Below are 26,312 nucleotides of genomic sequence, written 5' to 3' on the forward strand. Positions count from 1 at the left end.
ACACCATAAAAGAGTGTTTTAAGACTAGAGACTAATCTAACACAATCTACTCCCCGATGTTAAATTGACCAGTAAGCCCACAGATGACTGGAAGGAAGTGTATGTGACTGAATATGCCAAAACTATAAATATTAATTTTAAAATCGTGGGAAGGTTTTTAAAGAGCCCTACTCTGTTTCTGAATTGGAATTTTTCATTTGAAAATGTATAACAAAACCCACCAAGCCATCGATAGTGATGCTTATGGAGAAACAGGGATCTTTATAATAATGTCACCAAGTAATGTGCTTACCACTAATCACACCCAAATAAAACAAAGCCTAAGGTTCCCATGCTTCTGCCAATATAAACATGTTCACAATGTTAATTCCAAAGGAAGAGCTGTCAAGATGTGCCTGAAGATTTCCTGAAAGGGAGAGATAATTCATGAGCAAACAAACATCGTGTCTCTCATATTCTCTATCCTGGGGTAAACATCAAAAGATCATTTTCTCCCATGATTTTAGTTGCTCTCCATCCCAGGTCAGCAAGTAAAACTGATTCATACTGGTAAATTCCAGGTTTCAGCCTTGGTCTGAAGGGGCACACAATTCAATAAGAGTAAAGGGGACTGGCCATGTGAGCCCATCTTGAATACTGACAACTTCCCTACCTTTCACCTAACACTACAAACCCTCCTCCATTTAAGTCTCTGAGATCTTTTTGCTGTATTTTGAATTTTTCAACTTATCTTTTCTGGTGAAAAAGGAGGGAGGAGGAGAACAAAGGGAGAATTTGAAGTTTTTCTTTCTGCTTTCATGGACTCCGATTGTGGTAAAGAAATTGAAAAGGTAACTAAAATCTTGGTGACACTAGCCAACAATAAAAAATTAGAAATGTTATGGTTTTTTTGTTTGTTTGTTTTTGGTTTTTGAGACAGAGTCTTACTCTGTTGCCCAGGATGGAGAGCAGTGGCGTGATCTCGGCTTGCTGCAACCTCCACCTCCTGAGTTCAAGCAATTTTCCTATGTCAGCCTCTTGAGTAGCTGGGATTACAGGTGCATGCCACCATGCCTGGCTAAATTTTGTATTTTTAGTAGAGATGGGGTTTCACCATATTGGTCAGGGTGGTCTTGAACTCCTGACCTCAGATGACCCATCAGGTGTGAACCACCACCCCCAGCCAAAATGTTAGTTTTAACACAGGCTATAACGTGGTCATAAATTAGACATGGTCATACATTAAAGAAGATCTCTTTTTGGCAGGAGTAGTAGTTGGGGTGTGAGAGTAGAGTTACAGATATTTTCTTAGTAGTTGCTGCAACATATTTTATTGATAAAGACTATCTACTGAAGCATAGAAATACTACTAATAGCCTGTTCCATCATAGCAGGGTTAGCTTTATAGTGTATGAAATCCTCTGCCCCATTCAGATCTCTTTATGGCCCTCTCCTTCTAAGCAACAGAAAACAGAGAACTAAACACCACAATTCTTGTTGAAGGCCAAAAATTAGTTCTCAGAAGGATTCTCTGACTCTCATCCTTCTACAGATTAACCCATCACCATTTTAGATAATGAGACGGGTGAATTTGTAGGATGAAATTCTGAGAATTTATTTTTTACGGTCAATAGATTGTTCCTTTATTCCAGCTGTCTTCACTTGATATCTACCTAACATTCCATTAAATAGACCAATGGAAAAGCACAATTACTCTGCCAACAGTTAGTCAACTTGCTCCCAGGACACTCAGCCATCTAACCTGAAAACTGACTGGTAAAAATAATCATTCTAATTACTTTTTAAACTAGAAATACGTTATACAAAATACTTTCAGTGTGGGGAAAGAAAAATCACTTGCTACTTATAGAAAGAATTCTACGGCTTCATGTGGCCATTTGCAATAATGAAACAAATAAATGAGTAAGACTTAACACTGGGTTCTAGTACATACACGAGGATCTGTGCTTTCATTACATAAGAACAGCACAGACACTATTCTGGCTTTCCCCTACCTTTCATCACTTACCAATATTTCTTCAGTCTCAGGAATTTTTCAATCCCTGAAACTCTAAGATTTTCTACTCAAGACATAGCTATCCCTTCTTGAGGCTTTCTCAATGGCTCTAGTGCTTCTATTTCCACAGCCTATAGATTTGAAAGCTAGAAAGAGAGAGATGTAAATAAATCCTCTAACTTTTATCTACACCCCCAGGTTCCTCAAAAGAAGCCCTTGGAGAGTCTGGGGTATGCTAAGTATATGACTTGCAGTGAATCCTTAGAGTGACAACCCATTCCAGTGGGCACCATTTTAGCCAACCCAAACCTTTATTTTCCTAATACATACTTAGAGTGACTTTAAAAAATGATATATCTGGGAAAGTATTTTAGAATGTCATCTGTTAACAAAAGTAGGTACGCCACTCCAGAGTACATTTACAAATAACAGGATTTGGCCTTACAGAGAGGTCTAAGCCCATCACGTAAATAATCATTTTTACCAATGATTCATAATACATCCAGACTCTGAATGTTAAAGGCTTACTTTTTTCTGACACTCTTCTCTGCCGACTCATACTCCTTTGATTTCCTAACTCCTTTAGAGTAAACATTGAAATCCCATATCCCTAACAAGTAGACAGAAGCATCATGTTTACACACTGACAGATTCATTAATTCTGTTTCTCTGAAATATTTAGCAAAAAGCTAGCACTGACCCGATCATAGATTTCCAGATAGGTCTGTTCATAATTGTAACTGGTGTTCACTGGGAAGCCCATGACTCCTGTTCCCAACATTTACAAGTCTCTGGATTTTCTTCCACTGGCCTCTTCCCCTCAGCTCTTACAGACTATTGTTTTAAAACTACCACCATTTAAAAGTTAAACTCTTGTCTAATTGTTAGGGATATGGGATTTCAATTTTTACTCTAAAGGAGTTAGGAAATCAAAGGAGTATGAGTAGGCAGAGAAGAGTATCAGAAAAAAGTAAGCCTTAACATTCGGAGTCTGGATGTATTATGAATCATTGGTAAAAATGATTATTTACGTGATGGGCTTAGAATTCTCGGTAAGGCCAAATCCTGTTACTTGAAAATATACTCTGGAGTGGTGTACCTAATTTTGTTAACAGATGACATTCTAAAATACTTTCCCAGATATATCATTTTTAAAAGTCACTCTAAATATGTATTAGGAAAATAAAGGTTTGGGTTGGCTAAAATGGTGCCCACTGGAATGGGTTGTCACTCTAAGGATTCACTGCAAGTCATATACTTAGCATACCCCAGACTCTCCAAGGGCTTCTTTTGAGGAACCTCGGGGCATAGATCAAAGTTAGAGGATTTGTTTACATATCTCTTTTTCCAGCTTTCAAATCTATAGGCTGTGGAAATAGAAGCGCTAGAGCCATTGGCAGAAAGCCTCAAACAAAAACACACTTTTTTTTTGGCTCCCACTCCACTCACAATCAACATAACAGAGACTACTTCTGACCCAGATGTGATGGAATGCGTGGGGTGCAGAGTCGGGGGAGGCTTCTCTACACACCAAGCAAGCAATCATTCCCACAGCAGACATCAGCTGGATGTCCAAAAATTCAATTCAATTCTGACAACGCTTACCTGGAAATAGCATCAGATTTCACAGGTTGAAAGCTCAGTCCCATAACTGCCCCCATTTCAGATGCCTGTCAGAAAAACAGGCTGTGGCCTGTTATAAATGGGGGTTCCCACTCTTCTGGGGACATTGCGTACAGGCACTCAAAATGGTCCAGTGTTTTACATACCAACGTAGGATTTCCTGCATTACAGCCTCTAACAAAACTAGGCTGTCCCGGACCACTGGTAATAGAATTGTTTACCTTTATACCAAGAGGTTGGGAAAGCACCGAAATCAGCATGTGGTGTGTGCCCAGGCAGGCTTCGAGGGGTTCATGCTGTAAGACCTAAAGTTCTTATGAGATTGTCCAACACAAAGAAACATGTCAGCAGGGCCTATGGTGGTTCCATCTGTGCTAAATGTGTTTGTGACAGGATCAAGCGTGCTTTCCTTATCGAGGAGCAGAAAATCGTTGTGAAAGTGTTAAGGCGCAAGCACCGCATCAGAAAGCTAAATAAAAAATGAAACTTTTTTGAGTAATAAAAATGAAAAGACTTGCTGTAAAAAAAAAAGAAATAAAAATAAATGGGGGTTCCCATGACCCCTCTCCTTGGGATTGATTGATTTGTTTCAGAGGCTCACAGAACTCAGGGAAACACTTTCCTTATGCACATGTTATAAAGCATATTACAAAGGATACAGACAAACAACCAGATAAGAGATTCATAGGGCAAGGCATGTGGTACGGCAGGGGTCCCTGACCCTCTGGCAGCAGACAGGTACCAGTCAGTGGCCTGTTAGGAACTGTACTGCACAGTAGGAGGTAAAAGGTGGGTGAACAAGTATTACAGCCTGAGCTCTGCCTCCTGTCAGATCCAGCATTAGATTCTCATAGGAGTGGGAACCCTATTTGGAACTATGCATGTGAGGGATCTAGGTTGCATGCTCCTATGAGAATCTAATGCCTGATGATCTGAAGTGGAATGTTTTCATACCCAAACCATCCCCCATCCCCTCATCTGTGGAAAAACTGTCCTCCATGAAACTGGTCTCTGGTGCCCACAAAGTTAAGGATGGCTGTGTAAGGCACAGAGCATCCCTGTCCTCTCTAGGGCACCATACTCCAGGAACCTCTGCAAGTTTAGCTAACTGGAAGTTCCCAGAACCCTTCTAAGTTTTTGTGAAGGCTTCATTACCTAGGCATGACTAATTCCATCATTGGCCATAGGTGAGTGGCTCAATCTTTAGGCCTTCTCCTCTCCTGGCTGTTGGTTGGTGGGGCTGAAAGTTAGTTCCCACCCTTCTAATCATGCCTTGATCTTTCACGTGACCATTCTGAAGCTATCTGGGAGTCCCTAGCCATCAGTTGGCTCATTAGCATGCAAAGAGACATTCCTATCACTCAGGAGATTCCAAGAATTTTAGAAGCTGTGGATCAGGAAATTTATTACTATAAAGCACCTTATAATGCCATCATTTTTTCTCCCAAAGGCACCAGCCTGATTAAATTCTGAAATTAAAACATCTGCCAGCTTCTACAGTGTAAGTCAATGCTTTTCTAGTTTTCTAAGAGTTTGAAAACTCAAATCCTAGCTAAAACCTGTATCACTTTTAAATTGAAAGATTTAAAGAGAATAAACATTTAACCCCAAGTGACTAGAAGTCATTTAAAATATGTAGTCCTTGGATTATTTTATCTGCTCAGACTCTTCAAAAGTAGATGAAAACACTGCCCAGACATGTATTATAAACCCCAGCTTAAATTTCATAGCCCAAACATGAAATCTCTTCTCATTGTTTGAAATCTGAAACTCATTTCAAAGACTGCCTAGAAAAGTTTTAAAAAATGGATTAGTCTTGACTTTTCCTTACCTATGAGGTAATATTGTTACAGGTGAATCTCTGATAAGCCAGAAGCCATCCCTGTGTAATAGGATCTTGTTTGCCACACTCCCAAACTCTTCCCTGAAGTCCTATTCATTGCTCTCAGAAAGGAATCCAAAGTAATGATAAAAAATATAAAAAGTAGACAGTCTCATCCATGCTTAATACAAAAAATCAGAAGGAAATCTAGACCTGATGTGCCTGATATTATACTAAAATGTGTGTGTATGTATATTGCTGAATATATGTAATATAATCTATATAATCAATCCCTGCTCAGTGTCCATAAGCAGATAGGGTAAATTTAAGGAAATGAATACTCCCACAAACCCAACATATAACTTATCATATAAAAGTCAGCAGCCAAAATGTGTTGCTGCTGCTCATGAAAAGTACGTTTTGATGTGGTTTTCTTCATAGCCCTATCAAGAAAGTTATTTTATACACTTATCAAAGAAATAATTGTCCATCTTAACATTTTAGTATGCCCCCCCAAGTGCTAGCTCTCATGTTATAAGAAAACTAAAAATTATTTTTAAGATAGAAAGCTTGAGTACCGTATTTTTGTAGATGAAGAGAAAATTTTAGAGCATGAAAATATACTTGAGAAAAAAGAAGACATTTGTATTTCATTTACATGTAGAAATGTTTTAAAGCTTTGCAACATGAGCATTTTTGTTGTTTAGGATTAATATTTACTGGAAAGTAATTCATCTGTGAAATTATTTAGCATGTAGAATTATTTCTTAGTTTCTAGTCTGGGAGAAATGCTCGAATTAAGCTTTAAAGCATTTTATTCACACGGCTAAAGCTGAAAATGTCAATATGGAGCTTTCAGTACATTTCAGATGAGTTTGGAGAATTCTAAAATATTCAATCTATTTATAATGAATATAAAACTGATTAGAAACTGGCAAAAAAAAACCCAACACCCAATGTAGCTAAAGGTATTTGAGTTACTTCATATTACTGGGAAACTTTCTTTTAAAAAATCAGTTATAAATAACATTCACTAAACATACTTAATCAACTTTTTTCAATTTTGGTGGTATAATTTAATTTTAGAAATTTATCATTGACTTTTAAAATTTCACCTAAACGTACCTGAGGCTCTGCATTATGTCATTCAATGATTCTGATGCCAAGATTTGAAATGAAATTATAGGCTAATCACCTTCAGTGATTAAAAGGTAGAACCACAAGATAATCCAGCACTTTTCTCACAACCTGAAAATGGAACCTGTGGCAAGTACCTGCCCAATGTTAGACTATGCTCTAAACAACTGTCTGTCACGTAACGGGCTGCTTGAAAGTAGCAACATGCTACTCCTGTAGTCAATGCTCAACTTCTTAACCACAGTTTCATCAGTGTAAAAAGGGAAAAATTCCAGAAATAAACAATTTCTTAAGTTTTAAATTGCACACTCTTCTGAGTAGCATCATGAAATCTTGTTTTGTCCTTGACAAGAATCACCCCTCTGTCCAGCATCTCCCTGCTCTCACCTGTTAATCACTTAGCAGCCATCTAGGTTACCAGCTGTGTATTGCAGTACTTATGTGCCACTCTTATTTTCTCTTATTATAGCCCCAAGGCGCAGGAGTAGGGATACTGGAAATTCAGATGTGCTAAAGAGATATGTCATGTGCTTCCTTCAACTAAAAAGATGACAGTTCTCAACTTAAAAAAATCATATGCTGAGGTTGCTAAGATCTACAATGAGAATGAATCTTCTATCCTTAAAATTGTGAATAGTATATCATACTTTTTGTTTCATTATTATTGTTGTTAATCTCTTACTGCACCTAATTTATACATTAAACTTTATCCTAAGCAGGTATGTATGTATTTATAGGAGAAAACATCATGTATGTACACAGGGCTCAATGCTACCTGTGATTTTAGGTATTCACTGGAGGGGTCTCAAAACAAATCTCCTATGGATAAGGAAGACTTATCTCTACTCTATGCTTCTTTTATGAAGACTAATCTCACTAACCAAGGTGTAGAAGAATTGGAAACAGCAATAAGGATAAATATAATTGGATAATTTTAATAGCTACCTTTATTTTAATTTAAAAAATTTTTAATGGTACTTACTATGTACAGGCTGGGTGCACTGGCTCACCCCTGTAATTCCAGCATTTTGGCAGGATCACCTGAGGTCAGGAGTTTGAGACCAGCCTGGCCAACATGGCGAAACCCTGTCTCTACTAAAAATACAAAAATTAGCTTGGCGTGGTGGTATATGCCACCATTGCTTGAACCCTGGGAGGTGGAGATTGCGGTGAACCAAGATTGTGCCACTGCACTCCAGCCTGGGTGACAGAACAAGACTCCGTCTCAAAAAAAAAAAAAAAAAAAAATAGTACTTACTATGTCCTAAAAGTTTTACATAAACGAATTTATTCCTTAGAGTGATTTTAGTTAATTAAGATTATTCATATTATACAAGTGAGGAAACTGGCTAAGAGAGGTTCTATAACTTGCCCAATACTGCAGAGCATTTAAACAGTGATGCAAACATTTAATTCCATAGCTACAGAACTATCAAGCACATTGTCTTAAGTAACTTTCTATCTTACCTCCCAATCTAGATATAAATCAGTGAATATTTCAAAGGAAACCATGGCTCCACTGAAAAGTATGCCAGCAGGTAGTCGGCCACTAAGATGATCCTCAATGATCCCCATCTCCTGCATGCCCTTCTGTAATCACCTCCCTTGAGTGTGGACTGGACTTACCAGTTCACTTCTAACCAACAGAATACATAAGAAGTGATGGAACGTCCCTTGCAAGATTGATCAGTTTCCCTCTCCAGCCCTGCTCGGGCTCTGTCTTGGCTCACTATCCCTGGGGGAAGCCCACTGCCATGTTGCGAGGCAGCCCTATGGAGAGACCTACATGGGAGGGATGGAAGCCTGCCAACAACCACCCGAGACAGCTTGAAAGCAGATGCCCTCCCAGAGTGGAGCCCTCATGCCTGAAGAGACTGCTGACCAGGCCAACAGCTTAACTGCAACCCCAAGAGACAGTCTGAGCCAGAGACTCCCAAACTAGACTCCTGACCCACAGAAATGAGGAGATAAGGGGTCCAAAGTGGCTCCCGCCGGAGGTCATGGCGCTCACGAAGGCGAGGTCATCAGTTCAAGGCTAACCTGAGCAACTTCATAAGCTCAAACTGATTGGCAAAAAAAAAAAAAAAAAAAAAAAGAAATGAGGAGATAAGAAATGTTTATAGGTGAAAGCTGCTAAATTTGAGAAAATTTTGTTACTCAGCATTAATACAGCAAGTAGACAATAATTATTTATTATTACAGGGTAAATCGTTTTCTTTACACTTGGAACTAGAAGGAGGAATCTGCCTAGAAGAGATTATACCTGAAATAACCACAACCAGGCCAAATAGCAGATTACCACGTCCTTTACCTTTCCACCCAAACATACATAAATCAGATAATCTACATATCTCATCCTCCCATCGCTCTTCTTACTGTCCTCATTCTCCTTTTCTTAAATGCATTCTTAGGAATAGGAATGCTAAAACCAAAACCTGCAGGTTTAAAACAAAATTTATAGACATATAGTTTTGAATTTCACAGCAAACTCTTTTCTTCTCAAGGTTCCTCACATTACATTGCATGTTCTTGTTATAGCACATAATATGTTTTTTTCCTCATTTGTAGGTTTAAGTGTCAGTTTTCCAGGCATCCTCTTCCCTAACCTTTTACAAGAATCATGTTTCGTGCAGTCTTATATCCTCAGTACCAAGTGTTTAACATACGGCTGGGCTTTAATAAAGTTTAAATGAACTAATGAATAAATGTGTTGCACCACCAAGTGAGTGAGTGAACAAGTGAGTCGATAAGCAAGAGTTTAGGGACATGGAAACCACCACTTGAAAGCTTGAGGCTGCTTTGCAAATTTGGACCTTCATACCAGCCATTTCCTTCTACACAGAATGCTCTTCCACTTGCTCACCCTCAACTCCTCACCAGGCTTTTCTCTCTTCAACATTCACCTCAAAGAGCTGTCTGTCTGCTTGCTTCTCTACAACCTCCCCGCCAGCACACACCCACACACTCAACCAGGAAAGCCTTCCTTTTCTCTGCTGTGAAGCCTTTTCTTTGTGCTTCCATATCCTCCTGGGCATACTTTGGTCACAGCACCCAGCGTGTCATACTCTAATGATTAGTTATTTGCCTGTCATTTCTACTTAGCCATAAGTTCCTTAAAGAACAGCATACCCAGTCATCAGAGTGCCTAGCAGTGGTAGGTACTCAAAAACAGTTTAAAATAATGGGCAAGAGATTGAATGAATGAGAAAAAGAAAACTGTCATGCAATCAAAAATATTAAAAAAAAAAAAGAAAACTAGAAAATTATCTCAGCATAATCTATTCATTTCAGATAAGATATCAATCAGGTATACATACTGCTCCAACTCCTAAACAGAGTAAAAATAAGTCTATGTCAAAATTATTACAGATATATGAAAATTATGTTTAGAAATAGTACTTCAGATCAGGCACAGGGGCTCACAGCTGTAAACCAAAAATTTTGGGAGGCTAAAGTGGGAAGACTGCTTGAGCTCAGGAGAGACCCCCATCTCTAAAAAAATAAATTTTAATAATTAAGGCCAGGTGCAGTGGCTCATGCCAGCTACTCAAGAGGCTGAGGTGGGAATATCACTTGAGCCTGGGAGGTTGAGGCTGCAGTGAGCTGTGATGACACCACTGCACTCCAGCCTGTGTGACAGAGCAAGACCCTGCCTCAAAAAGAAAAAATGAATTAAAAATTACAAAATTAGCGTGCCTGTAGTCCTAGCTGCTCAGGAGGCTGAGGTAGGAGGATAACATGTGAAAAAGAAACAAATGACAACAACAACAACAAAAATAAACAGAAGAAAGAAATAGTGTTTCAATCTATGGACAGGCCCTAAGCAGAGATGCCTTTAGCCCATCTTTTTCCCTTTCTCTCACATCCCTGATCCCGTCTCAGTCAAAAAGGTAAAAAAAAAAAATTCTTCCTTCTCAGCCTGATTCCTAGGACTATCCCCAGATGCCATACAGTTATCAGCCTCCCAGAAATCACCGAGTGATTTTCTCCCCATGAAAAGTTTATGTCTCATGCCCTCAGAGTTTTGAACTGCAAATGAGTAAGCTAGTGGGAGAAATGGGTGCCCATGGGTTGGCATTTCCATTTTGGTATAGAGATCTTTTTCTAAGGCCATAGCTTTACTCTAAGCCCAGTGGGAAAAGACGTTTAAAAAAAAAAAAACCCTTTCAGGAACCCTCAAGTCACTCCACTGGGGTGAACTCCCCTGTGACACTAGAGAGGTGATGAAGCTTGGTGGTTAGGGCAGTTTTCTGAGTCAGAAATCTCATCTTTTCCACTCTCTAGTCTTTGGAATATGAGTAACCTCACTGGTGCCCAAGTGTTCTATCTGTAAAATGAAATAAGAAGGGCCAGGCGCGGTGGCTCACGCCTGTAATCCCAGCACTTTGGGAGGCCGAGGCGGGTGGATCACGAGATCAAGAGATCGAGACCATCCTGGTCAACATGGTGAAACTCCGTCTCTACTAAAAATACAAAAAAATTAGCTGGGCATGGTGGTGCACGCCTGTAATCCCAGCTACTCAGGAGGCTGAGGCAGGAGAATTGCCTGAACCCAGGAGGCGGAGGTTGTGGTGAGCCAAGATCTCGCCATTGCACTCCAGCCTGGGTAAACAAGAGCGAAACTCCGTCTCAAAATAAATAAATAAAATGAAATAAGAAGACTACCTCAAGGAACCTGCTGGGAAGATTAAGTGGGTTAATACAGGTAAAGTACTCAGAAAGCGCCTGGTAAGTAGTCAATAATCGTCTGCTATTACTATTGCCATTTTTACTTTTATTAGAACTGGCTCGAAAAGAACCCAAACAGGGCAATGCTCAAAGGGAAGAAAGGGATGAGAGAAGAGTACACTTACTGATTTGGTTGTTTAGCTTGAATGCAATGTCCAGCTGCAGGATAAACAGCATGAACTGGAACCAAGGACTCATCTCCATGGAGGGGAGGGGAATATGGACGGAAAACACAATGTCATTGGCTTCAATTTCCCTTGGAATTGCTTCTTCAATGTCTCGGATCTTGTCACACTGATTGGGTCCCCAAGGCATTAACCATTTTGTCTTGTGATGGTTCTTACGGGCATCCACACATTTCACCGACATGTAGGACACTGCTGTTGTGGGCCCCGGAGCTGCAAAGAGAATGTTTGTCTGTTTTAGAAACACCATCTACTGAAGAAACTGTTTCTGGTTAATATTCTTTCCATTACTGTGTTCCCTCCAGTTTTTGTACCGCCTTCTACAACTGGGGCTCAGCAATACTTAGGGATCTTCCAAATCCAGGTGAGCATCTTTCAGTGACCTTCAGAGGTATCATAAAAGTATCCCTGAGAACCTTCCCATTGTGTTTTCAATTGCTGTGAAAGAATACATTTGTAACCAGTCTAGTTATACTTCACCACTTGAAAACAATGTCACAAAAAATCAGCTGTGCTACAGTTCCCACCTGATTGAGGTCTGAGAGGGCTCTGGTGCTTCATAGAGAACAGTATCTAAAGTCAGAAGACCTTAGTCTTCAAAGCTGGATTTGAAGCCTGCTTAAACAATTTACTGTCAGTGAATTTTGGGTAAGTCTGTTAAATCTATAACAGATTCAGGCCCCTCATCTGAGAAATTAAATGACTGGTTTCTAAGATTCCTCTTGGCTCTAAAATGGTAAGACACTGCCTTTGCTTAAGATAAAGAATGAAGGGCCCCTGCTTAGCTTGGTACCTAGCTAAGAATGGGAACTCACGCACTGACTGATACTTCAAAAATGTACTAAAATATAAACCATGCATTTCAAGACAGCAAAGCAACTTTGAAATGTGTAACTTTAAAAATACTATGTGGTGATTATATAACAGTTATATAATTACAATATTAATAATTTAGAAAATACAGAAATTTTAAGTTCAAAACAACATTTACCCAAAATCCCACTAAAGGGATGTAACCACTCTTGAAAAAATATCAAAATACCATCTGTCTTTTCTATGACTGTGTAATTAGATAAAACGTTTGCACATGAATTAAATTATGTAACTTTAAATATACACAAATATTAACGCATATTTATAAAATAGTTATATCATGCATAGTTTTATAGCCCTTTCTTTCCATTCATTTAGAGAAGCAGACTAGTGTGTGATAACTCTGGCTCTAGAGGCAACCTGTCTGGTGTCAAATCCTGGCTCTCCCATTTTTAGTTGTGTCACCATAAATCCATGCTAGGAAGTTTTGGGCAAATTCCTAAGACTGTCTCTGTATCCGTTTTATCATCTCTTAGATGGCAATAATCATAGTACCAATCTTTCCAAATCACTGTATATTTTAAACAAGTTAACATATTAGAGCACTCAGGAGTAGTGCTTGAGCATACAAAAAGCATAAGGTATTAGCCATTCTATCATAAATATTTTCTTTATAATTAAAACCTTTCAATTAGTGGTTGCAAAATAGTCAATCACACAATATACCAAAATTAACTCCGCCTTCATCAGTTTGTAAGGGCTATGTATAAATAAGAATAATCTTTTGCCTAATATGTTTTGTTGGAAATTTCTCCTAGCTTTTCCATCTGCTGTCTAAATTTGTTTATGGAACATTTAAATATAGAAGTTCCAGATCTTATATAGAATCCCTCTGTTCCTTTTTTTTTCCCCATGCTTTTGTGCTTACAGAGACTGACCTTCTTGATCTCCAAATTCAATAGTCATCTATATTGACTTCTATTTATCTTTTACCATTTCATTTTTTCTAATATTTAAATAGTTGATCCATCTGAAAATTGCTATAAGAGATCAGGTGAGGTTCTAGTTTTCTTCTTCTTAAATATTTGAATTATGGTTTATTGAACAGACCTTCCCTTTTATTGATTTATGTTGTCACTGTTACCTTATGTATATGAGCATATGTTTCTGAACATCTGCTCTTTTCCATGTATTAAACTGTCAATTCATGGGTCAGTACAACATTGTTTTGAATTCTATAAATTGATTATTTTTAATCGATATCTGCTAGAGTAACTCTCTTCCCCAATCCATTTCAAATTTATATCTTTTTGCTAGGATATTAAAGATTGAATTAAATCTATAAATAATAGATAATAATGAATGTGGACAGAATTAGAATCCTTCCCCAACATTTATTTTCCCATCCAGGAACAGTGCTTGCTTCTCCATTGTCTACAATCTGTTTTGAAATTTCTTTGAAAACTTTCATTGTTTTCTTTACGTGGGTCCTACCAGCATATTATATTTAAAAATACATACATCTATAAAACTTTGAAAGTTATTAGTTAAAACAAAATGTCATAAATTATTATTTATGTGTGTGGTTTAAATATGCGTATTTCTGTGCATCTGATACTTGGTATATTATGTTTGTAGATCTCTGGGCAGAAATTTTCTCTTATTTAATAGAGATCAGATAGCAATAGACGAACATGAGAAGCAAAAAGAAAGTTATGTAAGAGGCAAAAATATCTATTATTAATATTCTGCCCTACTTATAATGTTCGAATCCACATTTCTCTATTCTATTAAATGTCTATTTTAATGATAAATTTTTAGTAAAATGCTATCTTTGCAAGAAGTTGCAACAATGCCTATTAAAACTTACCAGAAAAGTCAACACTACCAATGTCTAGCTGAACATTCTTGATATAGAATACTGAACACTGCAATAGAAGTTGCCACTAACCCCTGCTAGGGAAGTTTTTCTTTAAAACTCAAAACTGTATCACGAAGACTTTACATCTAATCCATCTAAAATCAGACATCTGGCTTATTCTTAGAAATATGAGTCAATCAAACTTTGGTTATCCTGACTCAGCTAAATAGCCCACTGACATTAGAAAAGCCAAATGGCACATTTACCTGAATCCTTTTTAATGTGGTTGGAGAAATAAACAGTGAGACAAAAGTCATGAATTCTCTTTTTGGTAACATACTCAGACTGACCATTTGCTGCAGAAAATAGTTACATTTTAAAACTTCTATTCTTCCAAAATGAACCTAACCTTATTTTTTTTTTTTTTTTTTTACCTTTTTGAAAAACAAGTCTCTCACTTCTCAGACCAAAATTAAAAATAACTAGCTGAGTTCCTCAGCTAAGCTCCAAAACCACATTCCAAACTTAATAACAGAGAAGCAGAACACTTTATGGGCACAAAGGCTGCACTTTTAATGAATGCAGTGAGCGCCTGCCTTCTTAGGGGCCTGCATTATTTTCATTCTTTCATTAATCTAGTGTTTCTTCCATAAAGAAAAAAAATCCCGGGAATACTAATATTTCCATAAATATCATAGCAGTGAATATTGAGAAGCCTTAAGTGTATCTCGAGCTATACTGTGAGAATCACATTTTTTTCATTTAAATAAATTAGTCTCCCAGTCTCAAAAATGTTTTGTATAACTTCAAAACCTGAATGTATTTCAATATTTTCCATTTTTCTAATAGTGTTCAAAAGGGAAAACACGTGTCTTGCTGGAGAAAGTAAACAGACATCCTGATATTCAAACACAGACAGTTAATGTTTCCCCAATAATATCTTTACAGCTCAGTGCAATGTCCTACTCCAGCTAAACGTGAATTCCTAAGCGTTTCTTTACGAATACAGCACTATCAAGTAAACCAAAAGCAAAGCTTATAGTTGGTAGCTGGTCACCTATCATAGAAGGTGTTTTCATTAGTTACAGCCAATATTATAACTACATGGGTCATAAATTGTGTCTAGAATCAAAAGAAGTTTGATCTGCCTTTAATTTTTTTTTTTAAGTGTGAAAGATTGTTTTAAGAGAAAAGAGCTAAATGGAGGAAGTTGAAATTCAACCTTTGAACAAGTCACAATAAACTAACAAGTATTTGTAATGAAGGCCTTAGTCACTTGTGTGGTTCTAGGGATTAATAGAGTTTGTGTATTCAAGAGGGGGCTGGATGGATTCAGGTCAACAAACTGAGTCATGTTTGCTCAGGTGAAAGCTAAAAATAAGCACTCCCCAGTATTGCTAGGATAGTAATGCAATATTACCCAGCTGCCTCAGCACACATTATAAATGTCCCCTCCACCCAGCCATAGCATAAGGTTTAATTGAAAACAAGTGGGCCAAAAACTACTTCTGCACAAGACCAATTCAATGAACAGAGCAATTTGGCCAAAAGTGATTATGTCTAGTCACTACAAACTAGTTAAGATAGCCTTGAGAACATGCACAGAAGTTATAAAACCAGGAGCTGTTCATTGAAAACGCAGTCCATTTTGAATTCAGTTCTTTTTTATCAAACATGACCATTTTATCTTGTCTGTATTTCCATACAATATTTTTGGCCTCCACTTTTCCACTATGGTACACAAATTGTGAAATGCAATTCTACACAACATTTAACGTTAAAGTGATATGAAATCAAGAAGCGTTTTAACAAATTGAAGGTTGTGAAGAAATGCACAAACACAGCTTGAAGTCTCTTTGAAAATTCAATGGTCCCTCAGTTTCACACATTACTATGGCTCTTAGTATATTGTGCAAATTTGTCTTGAATACCTACCACGTACTAGACAGTGCTGGTGCTGCAGCAAACCTAACAGGTGCCAACCCTTGGAACATACAAATAATGGCGGAAGCAGACAATAAATAAACAATTACGGGAAAAAATAATTTTGACGAACGCTATACGTAACCTTGCATTCTCTGAGAAAGTGCAACAGTCAGATATTTGGGAGGTAGGAGAAATAAATACACTCGAATGAGAGGAAAAATTCAGTCATTGTTACAACATAACCTGGAATAAAAATGTAAGTGAACAATGACTAAACCTGTAGTATTTCTTTTGGAAGAATATTCATTGACTCCAGTCAGCTTCCTGTTATTTCACTTCAAATGGCTATCCAGTTTACAAATTACTATCTAGCCAACCACTAGCATTTATCATGCTCAAAGTTGAGTCAACATTAAATCATTAGCCCCTACTCCTTCCAGAACCTGTAATTTAAGAGTCAGAGAGCAATACAAGACTTGGTAGCCTCTTAGAAAAGTTAAAATAAAACTAAAACAACACGCTGACATGACACATGGTCTCATTTTAGCCAACCTAGACTATTTATTTCTTTGCTTTATCACAAGTAATGAAGATTCCTTTAGCAATCACCTAGGAGCATTACTATCATGCAGGCACCGTGCTAACTAACTAAAGAAAAAGACAAATGGCGTCCTAGAGTCCCAGTTGCTCACAGTCTGGTGTGGGAGGCTGAGAAGTTCAGAGAATTACATCTTGATTGGAAATTTCTCTGACAGAGGTTTCCACAGGATGCTCTGGTTGTAAAAAGAGCTGGAGGTGGCTGTTGGCAGGGCATAGTCTTGGAAGAGAGCTGGTAGTAGCCACGGGAGAAAGGGGGATGGATAACACTGAGGTAGAACATGGGCTGGGTCATAGAATATCTAAAACAATCATATTTTCTGCAGATATCTGTGCTTGAATATTAAAAATTAAAAGGAAATCATTTAACAGGTGAAAAATACAGCACCACTCCTATCTGTCTGTGGCCATCCTTGCCTTTTCTAATCAGTGGTACAGTTCTACTAGAGTGCCTTGGCCCCTGCTCCCAATAGTCCCTTCTGTACCCTATAGAGCACCGTAAAGAAGGAATTAAGAGACCCACACATAACAAAGAACTTTTATTTGGCAGGAATGTTTCCGTTTAAGACACCTATCTCTGCCCTGTAACTAGCCACAAGGCCAGACATGAGATCTGCTGAAAGAAGGGAGAGTGAGAGGGTGGTCAGGTGGGAATGAAGAAGCATCCCTCCTATTCCCGCAAATGGCCCCAAGAGCCTTTGAAGTCTCAATCATCAGGTAATAATAGCCTTCCTCTAAATGAGAGAAAGAATGTCTGCCTGGCAACAAAGATGATATTTAAAGATTAATCTGCTTTGGGCTACAAGGGGAAGGAATGAGGAGAATAGACCAGTTTAAAAGGTCAGTCCTGTTTGTAAGAATTAATAATCAGATTGCCACCATTTAAAAAAGGAATTACTTTAAGCAAAAATGGTCAAAAATTTTAGAAATGTTTTATTTTATTTTTACAGTAGAATTCATCTAACAAAAATGATAGAAACAACAATATACATTGATTTAAAAACATAAAAAAGTTGCTAGCAAATACTTTCTCTTACTGACTTGAGATGCTGGTCTAACGCCTGAAACCTAATCTCAGTTAAAAAGCTGCCAACACCATCTGTCCACCTGCAAAAATGTGAATGTTTGATTCATTTATATTTTTATAATTTCATTTTATTTATTCTTTATCTTGTTCTGTAAAACATTTTGGGGTACTCGAAGTGGTTATTAGCCTTTTTTAAAAAAAAAATTGAGGCTGATTTCAAAGGATAGAATTAATATTGGGGCAGGGGTGGGCAGACTACAAATTACTTGGCCTATGTCGATATTTTCAAAAGTTTTGGGAGCTTACATTCTCCAGCTATTGCTTTTTTTTCCCAGCTGTTGCTTTTGAAGCAACAGCTGGGAAATACAGGCTCCCAAAGCTTTTGAAGCAATAGCTGAAGAATATAAGCTCCCAAAACTTTTACCTGATTTATGAAGTTAAATGGCTCAACATCCATTTCACTTTGTAATGTAGAGAAAACCTCCCTTGTCCTCTGAATGGGATTTATAAGAAGTTAACTACAAAGCATATGCCCAAAGTAGTTTTAAGCTCTGCCTATCTAAATATCTCCGCTTGCCTTATGAGAACTTACATAAAATGTAGGAGCACTTAGGCCCTTGGGCAATTGCAGAGGGTGGTTTGGATTTTTTGATGTATCAAGGTGGGGAGGGTCCAAAAGAGGAAGAGAGGGAACACAGGTGTCAGAAAAGGAGACCATATGAATTCCTGTTATATAGCTACATTTTTTTTTAAATGCCCTCAAAGTACTTAACCTAAGAAAATCCTTAACTAAATTTAGAAATTAGCTTTAAATATGCTCAATTGGTTTTCCTTAGATGTCCCACATCTTTCTTTAGCTCCAAAGCCTTAATTCTGGTTAAAAGGAAACGTGAAATACACTGCACAACTTAAGTGGCCAGATCATATTAAGTGCTTGAGTTATGAGGTCTTATGGAGCCAGTCCTGCTTACCATTTACTGAAGGTCACATCCTAAAAAGATGTCTTAATATCTGCCATACCACTTGTCTAAGCTTTTGAATGGCTCATTAGAATGAGCTCTTCAAAAATTTCAGCTAAAGAAAGTGCAAATATTTGCAGTAAGTTGACTTAGTACTTAACAGATTCAGTGTGTTAATTCTTTTACTGAAATTGCTCTGAAGTTATAATGGTCAGACACTTATGCTACCTCCACCACCTACTTTGAAGAGAAGGTTCTCCTATATTTCAACCATACCAATTAAATGTTACTAGCTTACTAAATAAAATATTATTTCACAATTCAATCTCAATTACTGGAGAGCTGAAAGTGTGCCTACAGAGACTAGACCTGGAGAAGTGATTTTTAGACTTATCATAGCTATGCCCTTGTGCATGAAATGGGGTATGCTAAGTGAAATGAAATTCACTCTTGCCAGCCATTTTCAGTCAGTAGTTAATTATGCTAACATCTGTTCTAGGAAAGCTAATTTTTTTTTAATACAGCAGAACATTCCTTTACACTAAACCACTACCACCAAAACACACAAACACACATACCACACAGCAGAGTGGAATGCAAAATAATTTGTACTGCACACACAAAAGTCAAGCACTTATTTAAAAATAGTTCCTTACAACATAAACTTATGAAATGACAGACATTTTGACAGCAAATTTCCAGAAGTTGTAGCAAACATGTGTATAATCCATTCTGACTCAAAAATATTGAAAAAAGTATATATTTACATTTTAGGCAGATGAGGATTTTAAATGCTTGGCCTACAACCTCAATTGTTGTGGACCCAAAGATGTAACAGCTTTGAAGAATAGAAGAATTACTCTATATTTGTCAGGATCTACGCGGCAAACAAGCGCCACTTGGCTTACATTACTTGCCTGGCTTAGATCCCATGGAATGAAGGAGCATTGGAACCAAGAGGAAAAAAATTAGAGTGCTCTGGGACACTGAGCCAAACTCTTACATAGTATTTGAAATGGTGTGGTAAACATGAAATTATTTTAGGCTCGAAATTGGTGCCAGTTTTTTTCCCTTCTTTTTGAAAAAATAATAAAATACACATAAAAGGCCCTGCCAGAGGTTTAGCCCATAAAATCTGCCAATGATTAGATGTGCTAATTGGTATAGCAATCCAGTGGCCTGGATTAAGACTCGAAACCTGACCCTTAACCATCCTTGCTGTCCTGCAGCAAAGAGAGCCTAAATCAAAAAGACTGATGGAAGTACTTCAAATTATAAATTTCTCTATCCCTGAAAAATGCCTGCAATTTCTGTTTCTCCATCACTCCAGAAATACTCAAAACAGCAAAAATTAAATACATATGAAGTGAACACAAAAGACCTCCACAGAAAAACCAATGGCTCATCTGTTGATGCTATTGCTCATTGCCTGGCTAACCAGTCATCTGAGCTAAGTTTTGACTTTGGGCCAGTGCTTCAAAATCAGCAACCTCTCAGCCAAAAGACTGTGGAATGCAGCCAAGACCACCTATGGAAAGTGAATTATAGCATCTTATAATTTACTACCTTGGGCTATGATCTCATAAACCCAGCATGGAGGGCGCACCAGTTCTTGTGTGGGAAATCTCTCAGGCCCCCGTAGAGGCCCCCAAAGCTGTTCTGGCAAAGCTGTAGGGGTGGAGGTGACAAAAAAGGGGATACCTGGCTTTCCTTCTTAAATAAGCTCACCATGGGCACACGTTTATATTGGAATTTTAGGGTCAGAAAATGCCAAAATTAAATCTTCTAGAAGAAACCGAGTCAGTGGCTTTGTTCTAAAGTGACTATTACACTCTACAAGTTTAGTACATATATTCTTTCAACAATATTATTGTTAATAATCAACGTGAACAACTAGTATGTGAATTGCAGAGCATTTTCAAATACATAGATTATTATCGAATCTGCTTAGTCATCAAGTAACATAATTACCTCCATTGTATATTCAGAAGATCAGTGGTTTTTGTTTCATCAGTAAATAGCAGAGCTAGGACTGGAACCTAGGTTTGATTATGTAATGCTCCTTTCCAATACAACTGTTTATTTTTTAGTGCTCACAATTTATTAGCAGTCTCAGATTGCCTGAGGTAGTTGCAGAGCCCAGGGATGAAGACTGTGGCCATAAGTAGCTTGCTGAAGATCTGTAAGTGAGGCACTGCCAGCACTGGGCTGGATGTCACACAAAGGGAGCTAATAAGACAGCTTGTCTGGTTGATATAGAGTCAGGGACAGAGTACCTCTAAGACTTTCCTAAAGAAATGATGGAATAATAGGCTCCTGGAAATGCACTAAAATTCCTTGAATCTAATGGATACTCTCCCACAGTTTATTGGTCATAACTTCATATTGCAGGTAGGCAGTGTTTAGGATGTTAGCCTAGAGAAGATCTGACTCAGGAACACAGAGCTGCCATGGAAAAGTCTATGATACCCCTTGTATGCATAGTAAGAGACAGGGATTCAAGTTAGAGAAAATGCGACTCCAGAGCAACCTAAGGAAGAATGACTGATAAATGAAGTAGGCAAACAATGGCACAGTTTGACTCAGGAAAGGGTGGGTCTCTCATCCATGGAAACATTCAGGAAGTAAATGAATAGATAAGGGCAAGAGCCTGGACTAAATATAAGTCCCTCTCATCACACCAAAATGATAAAATCTCCTATCCATGCATGTGGTATGCCAAGGAATGGAGAAATCAAGGTCCTATAAAGAGCTGCACACAATTTATTGATTTTTTTTTTTCTATTTCCTGACCAGTTCCAGATAAACAGATAAAAGCAATTAAAGTACAGGGCATTCTGAATGGTCGAAAATTTAGTGATGTACATTGCAGATTAGGTCTAAGGGCAAGCAAGACCTGTTAATGTCTTTATCTGGAATTTCACAAATGCCAAGAATAATCATATTTCCTTTCCTGGTTATTCAAAGAAAACACAGAACCTTATAATTTGTGAATTTCCTAGAACTGAGGGTAGAAGTACATTTTAAGAACGTTAAAACTTGCAGTTTTAACATTCACATTCTTAGGAATTATTGGTTTTTTAAAACACTGAAATCACAAAATTGAATAAAGGACCTATGCAATTATTAAATATTTTTAATTTCATCAGTTTTAGATTCTACCCCAAGGGCCATCTCTCCTTCATTCAATTTATTAAATGCCTATAATTTGCCAGCTGGAGGCCTCCTTTAGTTTTCCTTCAGTTGACAAATGATGCTTACTTCCTCTCGTGCTGGTATCACCTGATCTATGTCTTTTTTTTTTTTTTAAAGATGGAGTCATGCTCTGTTGCCCAGGCTGGAGTGCAGTGAAGCGATCTCAGCTCACTGCAACCTCCACCTCCCAGGTTCAAGCGATTCTTCTGCCTCAGCCTACCGAGTAGCTAGGATTACAGGTGTGAGCCACTTCACTGGCCTTGTCTATGTCTTTATTATAGTATTCTACTTTATTTGCAGGCATCACTTCTGAACCCTACAAAATTAAAAGCTCCTAAAGGGAAGGACTACATTTTATTCTGTCTTGTGCCACTAAGCATAGAAACTTAAACATGCAAGTCCTCCAGACTTGAACTATTATTATTATAGGGTTTTTGTGTCATCATAAACACATTAATGTTAAGTTATGCTCAAAATAACTAACAAATGTCTATCAAATGCCCATTAGGCATCATTTTTTTTAAGGCCATAGTGGATTAATCCTTGACCTGCCTGTATCAAAGCACATTTAGACCGGCACTCAGTGACGGTTTGGGAAGAAACCAGAGCTGCCTTCCATGAGAGCAGCCTCCCAAGGTCACACATGTGCTTCACAGAGGCTTACTTCCTACAGATACTTATGACAATTCTTGCAGATCTGTGTCAAGCAATATATTAAATGAAATACTAAATTTTGAAGATCAAAATGAACTTGTCCTAAACTATTACCCAATCCACAGCAAGAAAAGTAATTTACACATCAAAAGAAATTAGATACCAGGCAAACAAAAATGGTATTTTTTTAAAAAATTGCTCCCAAAGGGTTTGTGGCCAACATTAATATAGCAGGAACATGTTTAGATAACTGCTGTTTAGCATAGTTCCTGGAAACAGATTCTCAAAGCCAGGACTTACAGCTATTTACCTTCTTACAGCACTGCCCTGAGGGTTTTAAGGCCTAAGTGAATAGAAAGCAAATGGGGGACAAAATGGGATAAAATGTTCACATCTCAGCCTGTAGTATATATAACTCATGACTGCATGTTTGAAGATTTTATGACAAAATCCGTATTCTTAAGAACACATGTAGGGAAGATTTTGGCCATTTCCTTAACATCCTCAAAACAATACCTACCAGAGAAAAAGCAAACACTCCTGAAAGCATCAATATTTTACTTCTGAGGCCAAAGTACAAAACAGGCTCAAACAGAAACCTGGGCAAAGGAACCTTCTGCTGTACATATGCACTATTTTTCAGAGATCTAAATGATTTTTTTCTCTCTGCCCCAAAGAATCACATATGAAAGTTCTCAAAGAATTAGTAAAGAAAAACAGTGAAATCTGGTGTTGAAGGAACAGTGGACTGTAGACTGTATCAGAAGTCTTGAGGTGACTCAGAGATTCAGAAGGGTGACAGACAGAGGCAGCTTCTACTAGAGGAAAGAGCGCTGTAGGATGAGCAATTTACTGTACCTGTTGATTCATGTAGGATGTAAGCAAAAGAGAGAAGTCAAAGATGTTCCCAAATTTCTTGCATAGGCAGCGGATGAGTGATGTCATTCAAAGGAAAATGAATGACATGTCCTATCACAGAATTTGTAGAAGCTGGAGGTGTACACCTTGTTGAAAAGGGGAGGGTTGCAGATAAAATGTCAAATATATGAATGACTAAGATGTGGAAGCGGAATTAGATTTACCCTGGCTCATTCCAATGTTGCAAGTTCTCAGTAAGGAAATCTGAGAGCAATAAAATCAAATTGGCCCAAAGTTCACCAGATCAGTTGAAGAAAATGAGCTGCCGGCACCTGTGTGAGTGGAGGTGTTCCGCAGTAACACTTGGTGAGTGCAAAGGATGCTGGAGACATTTGCACACAGGGTAGGGATGGAAAGATGACTTTTAGGGTCTTTACCGTCATTATTATTCTCTGAACATTCTTCACATATAATATTTAGAGCTTCGATTCTGGGCCACAAGTTTATCTGCTATTCCTGAACTACTTTAAATTTGAGGATAAGAATCTTGGTAGAATGAATCATCCTATGACTTATGATTGCTCAGTTCTAGCAATAGATATGCTATTAACCAGGCAAAGGATTCAATCTGGGGACTTAGTTTTCTCAACTGTAAAAAGCAGTATTTAAACTGTTATGCACTTTTACCTCAGCAATTGTAGGATTCTAAAGAGAATTTATGTACTCTATGTTATGGTGAAAGTCATTCTTTTAAGTTTAAAAAAAAAGTTCCTTCAAATTAGGGTCAATTTATGTTCCAAGAGTTCAGGCTGTACCTATCAGGCCCCTTCCCTCCTCCTTGTCCTTGTATTTTCACATCTGTTAGAGGAACAGATCTTAATGATCCTACTCTTGTTCTGTTATTGTTTGGGATCTGAATGAGTTCTGAGTGTTTTCTATCTTCCAACAGCTGGAGAGATCAAAGAACTGTTCTAAAAGCAAGGACAAGCTACAGCCAGTTGTAGATATAAAACTTCATACTGATGTATTCAGCACAGTGAAATATATCCCTATAATTTATACTATGAAAAGGTAGGTCTAATCCAATCATAATGAAGACCTTTAGAGGAAAACAACAAAAACTCTATTCCAGCTTCCAGCCAGTGGTCCGTATACTCATAGTCTAATACAACACAAAGACATTCCGATACAATGAAATAATCTGGATCATGTCCAGCCTCTATGTTTTATTCAGAAGAAATGAAAGTCGTTAGCATATACTTCCCTAAGCCAAGAGATCATTGACAAAATTTGCTAATGAAATCAATTCATAACGTTTATTCAGATTTTCATTTAAGCTGCTGGGTTCCTAATATATTTCTAAATTTACTCAGATTACCTGCTACAAAAAAATATGTCATAAGAGAAAACAATGATTACAAGGTAGCAAGGGACTTAGGTTCACAGGAACAGTTCTTTATGTTGCTGAAGTCAATTATAAAAACGGAGTAAGAAAAATTAAAAGCAAGAGCTCTAGACTCAGAAAAACTTGGGTTCAAATCCCAACTCTGTTACTCACTAGCAATTCAGTTGGGCAGCTTACCTAGCCTTATAGGATGCCAGTTTTCCTTTTGTAAAATTGTACTAAGGGTACTCACCTCATAAGTTTGTTCTGAGGATAAAATGATTAATATAAAAACCCTATTATACTACCATGAAACAGTGAGGCCTTAATGAATATTAACTATTGATAATAACAGTGTTATCAGCAAATGAGAAGAATTAGAATCTGGTGGGAGATGAAGACCTACTCCATGTTCTCTGCTCTGCCTTCTTCTCCTGAGGGGTGCATTCATCAACATTTAAGGAACTAGAAGGTGTACATCCTGGATGTTAAAAACAGGGGTTCTCCTCATTTATCAGTGAACAACCCCAGTACTAGAGATGATTTTAGAAAGATTTTAACTTGAACATCTAAGATATCCCTGAGAAATATCCCAGGCATATCTTATGCAGCCTGTTATTTGAGGGAACACAGAATTAATCCTTGGTTTTATCCTTAGCAAAATGGGATTATAGAAATTTTTTTCACAATTATCTTCAAAAATTATTATAAAATAATTATGGCAGAGCCAAATCTATTGACATGGGTATTTGCTAACCTTTCCCCTCATCCCCTTGGATAAAGAGAATGCTGGTTTTGCCCCTTCAGTCACAACCACTCACCTGCCCCACGATGAGGGTTCACCATGATGGATTATTTGGGTTTTCATGACACACAATCAAAAGACAGAGGATAGGTAGAAGAGATGGGCTTGGGCTTGGGGAGGGGTTTTATCAGCGGGAGTGTTGGGGAAATTTTGGAAGAGATACGCTAGCAACATCAAAGTAGATTGGGGAAAAAATGGGGATTTCTAGAAGTATTGCTAGAGATGATACATCCCCTTTACCATGCTTTGAGATTTAAAGAACATTCTGTTCTTTAAAGTGTTAGAACACTTTAAATTCACCTTTGATTGCCTGTTTCTCTGACAGAATCCCTACCGGCAGACCGGACCAAAGAGGCCGTGTTTTCCATAGAGGCAACATAAGCAAATAAGAGGGGTGCAAAAACATCATGCAAACCTTAGGCAGGATTCACTGAGTTCATATATGACATGGGGAATATTGAAAAGACTGACATCAACCGGGCGCGGTGGCTCAAGCCTGTAATCCCAGCACTTTGGGAGGCCGAGGCGGGTGGATCACGAGGTCAAGATCGAGACCATCCTGGTCAACATGGTGAAACCCCGTCTCTACTTAAAATACAAAAAATTAGCTGAGCATGGTGGCACGTGCCTGTAATCCCAGCTACTCAGGAGGCTGAGGCAGGAGAATTGCCTGAACTCAGGAGGCGGAGATTGCGGTGAGCCGAGATCGCGCCATTGCACTGCAGCCTGGGTAACAGGAGCG

At 38.0% G+C, this 26,312-nt stretch overlaps 1 protein-coding gene and 1 pseudogene across 2 annotated transcripts in view; one reads left to right on the forward strand and one right to left on the reverse strand.

Annotated features, from left to right (window-relative positions):
* The window catches only part of WLS (Wnt ligand secretion mediator), a 128,529-nt gene that overhangs the window by 79,155 nt on the left and 23,062 nt on the right, over nt 1-26,312 (reverse strand). For both annotated transcript variants that reach the window (XM_035251835.2, XM_002750945.7), the window contains exon 2: nt 11,432-11,704. In XM_035251835.2, the coding sequence (XP_035107726.1) occupies nt 11,432-11,704 (273 nt within the window). The remainder of the gene's footprint in view (nt 1-11,431; nt 11,705-26,312) is intronic.
* On the forward strand, nt 3,745-4,103 carry LOC118142975 (large ribosomal subunit protein eL34 pseudogene; annotated as a pseudogene).

Source organism: Callithrix jacchus, chromosome 7, assembly GCF_049354715.1.
Source record: "Callithrix jacchus isolate 240 chromosome 7, calJac240_pri, whole genome shotgun sequence".
Classification (NCBI taxonomy): Eukaryota; Metazoa; Chordata; class Mammalia; order Primates; family Cebidae; genus Callithrix; species Callithrix jacchus.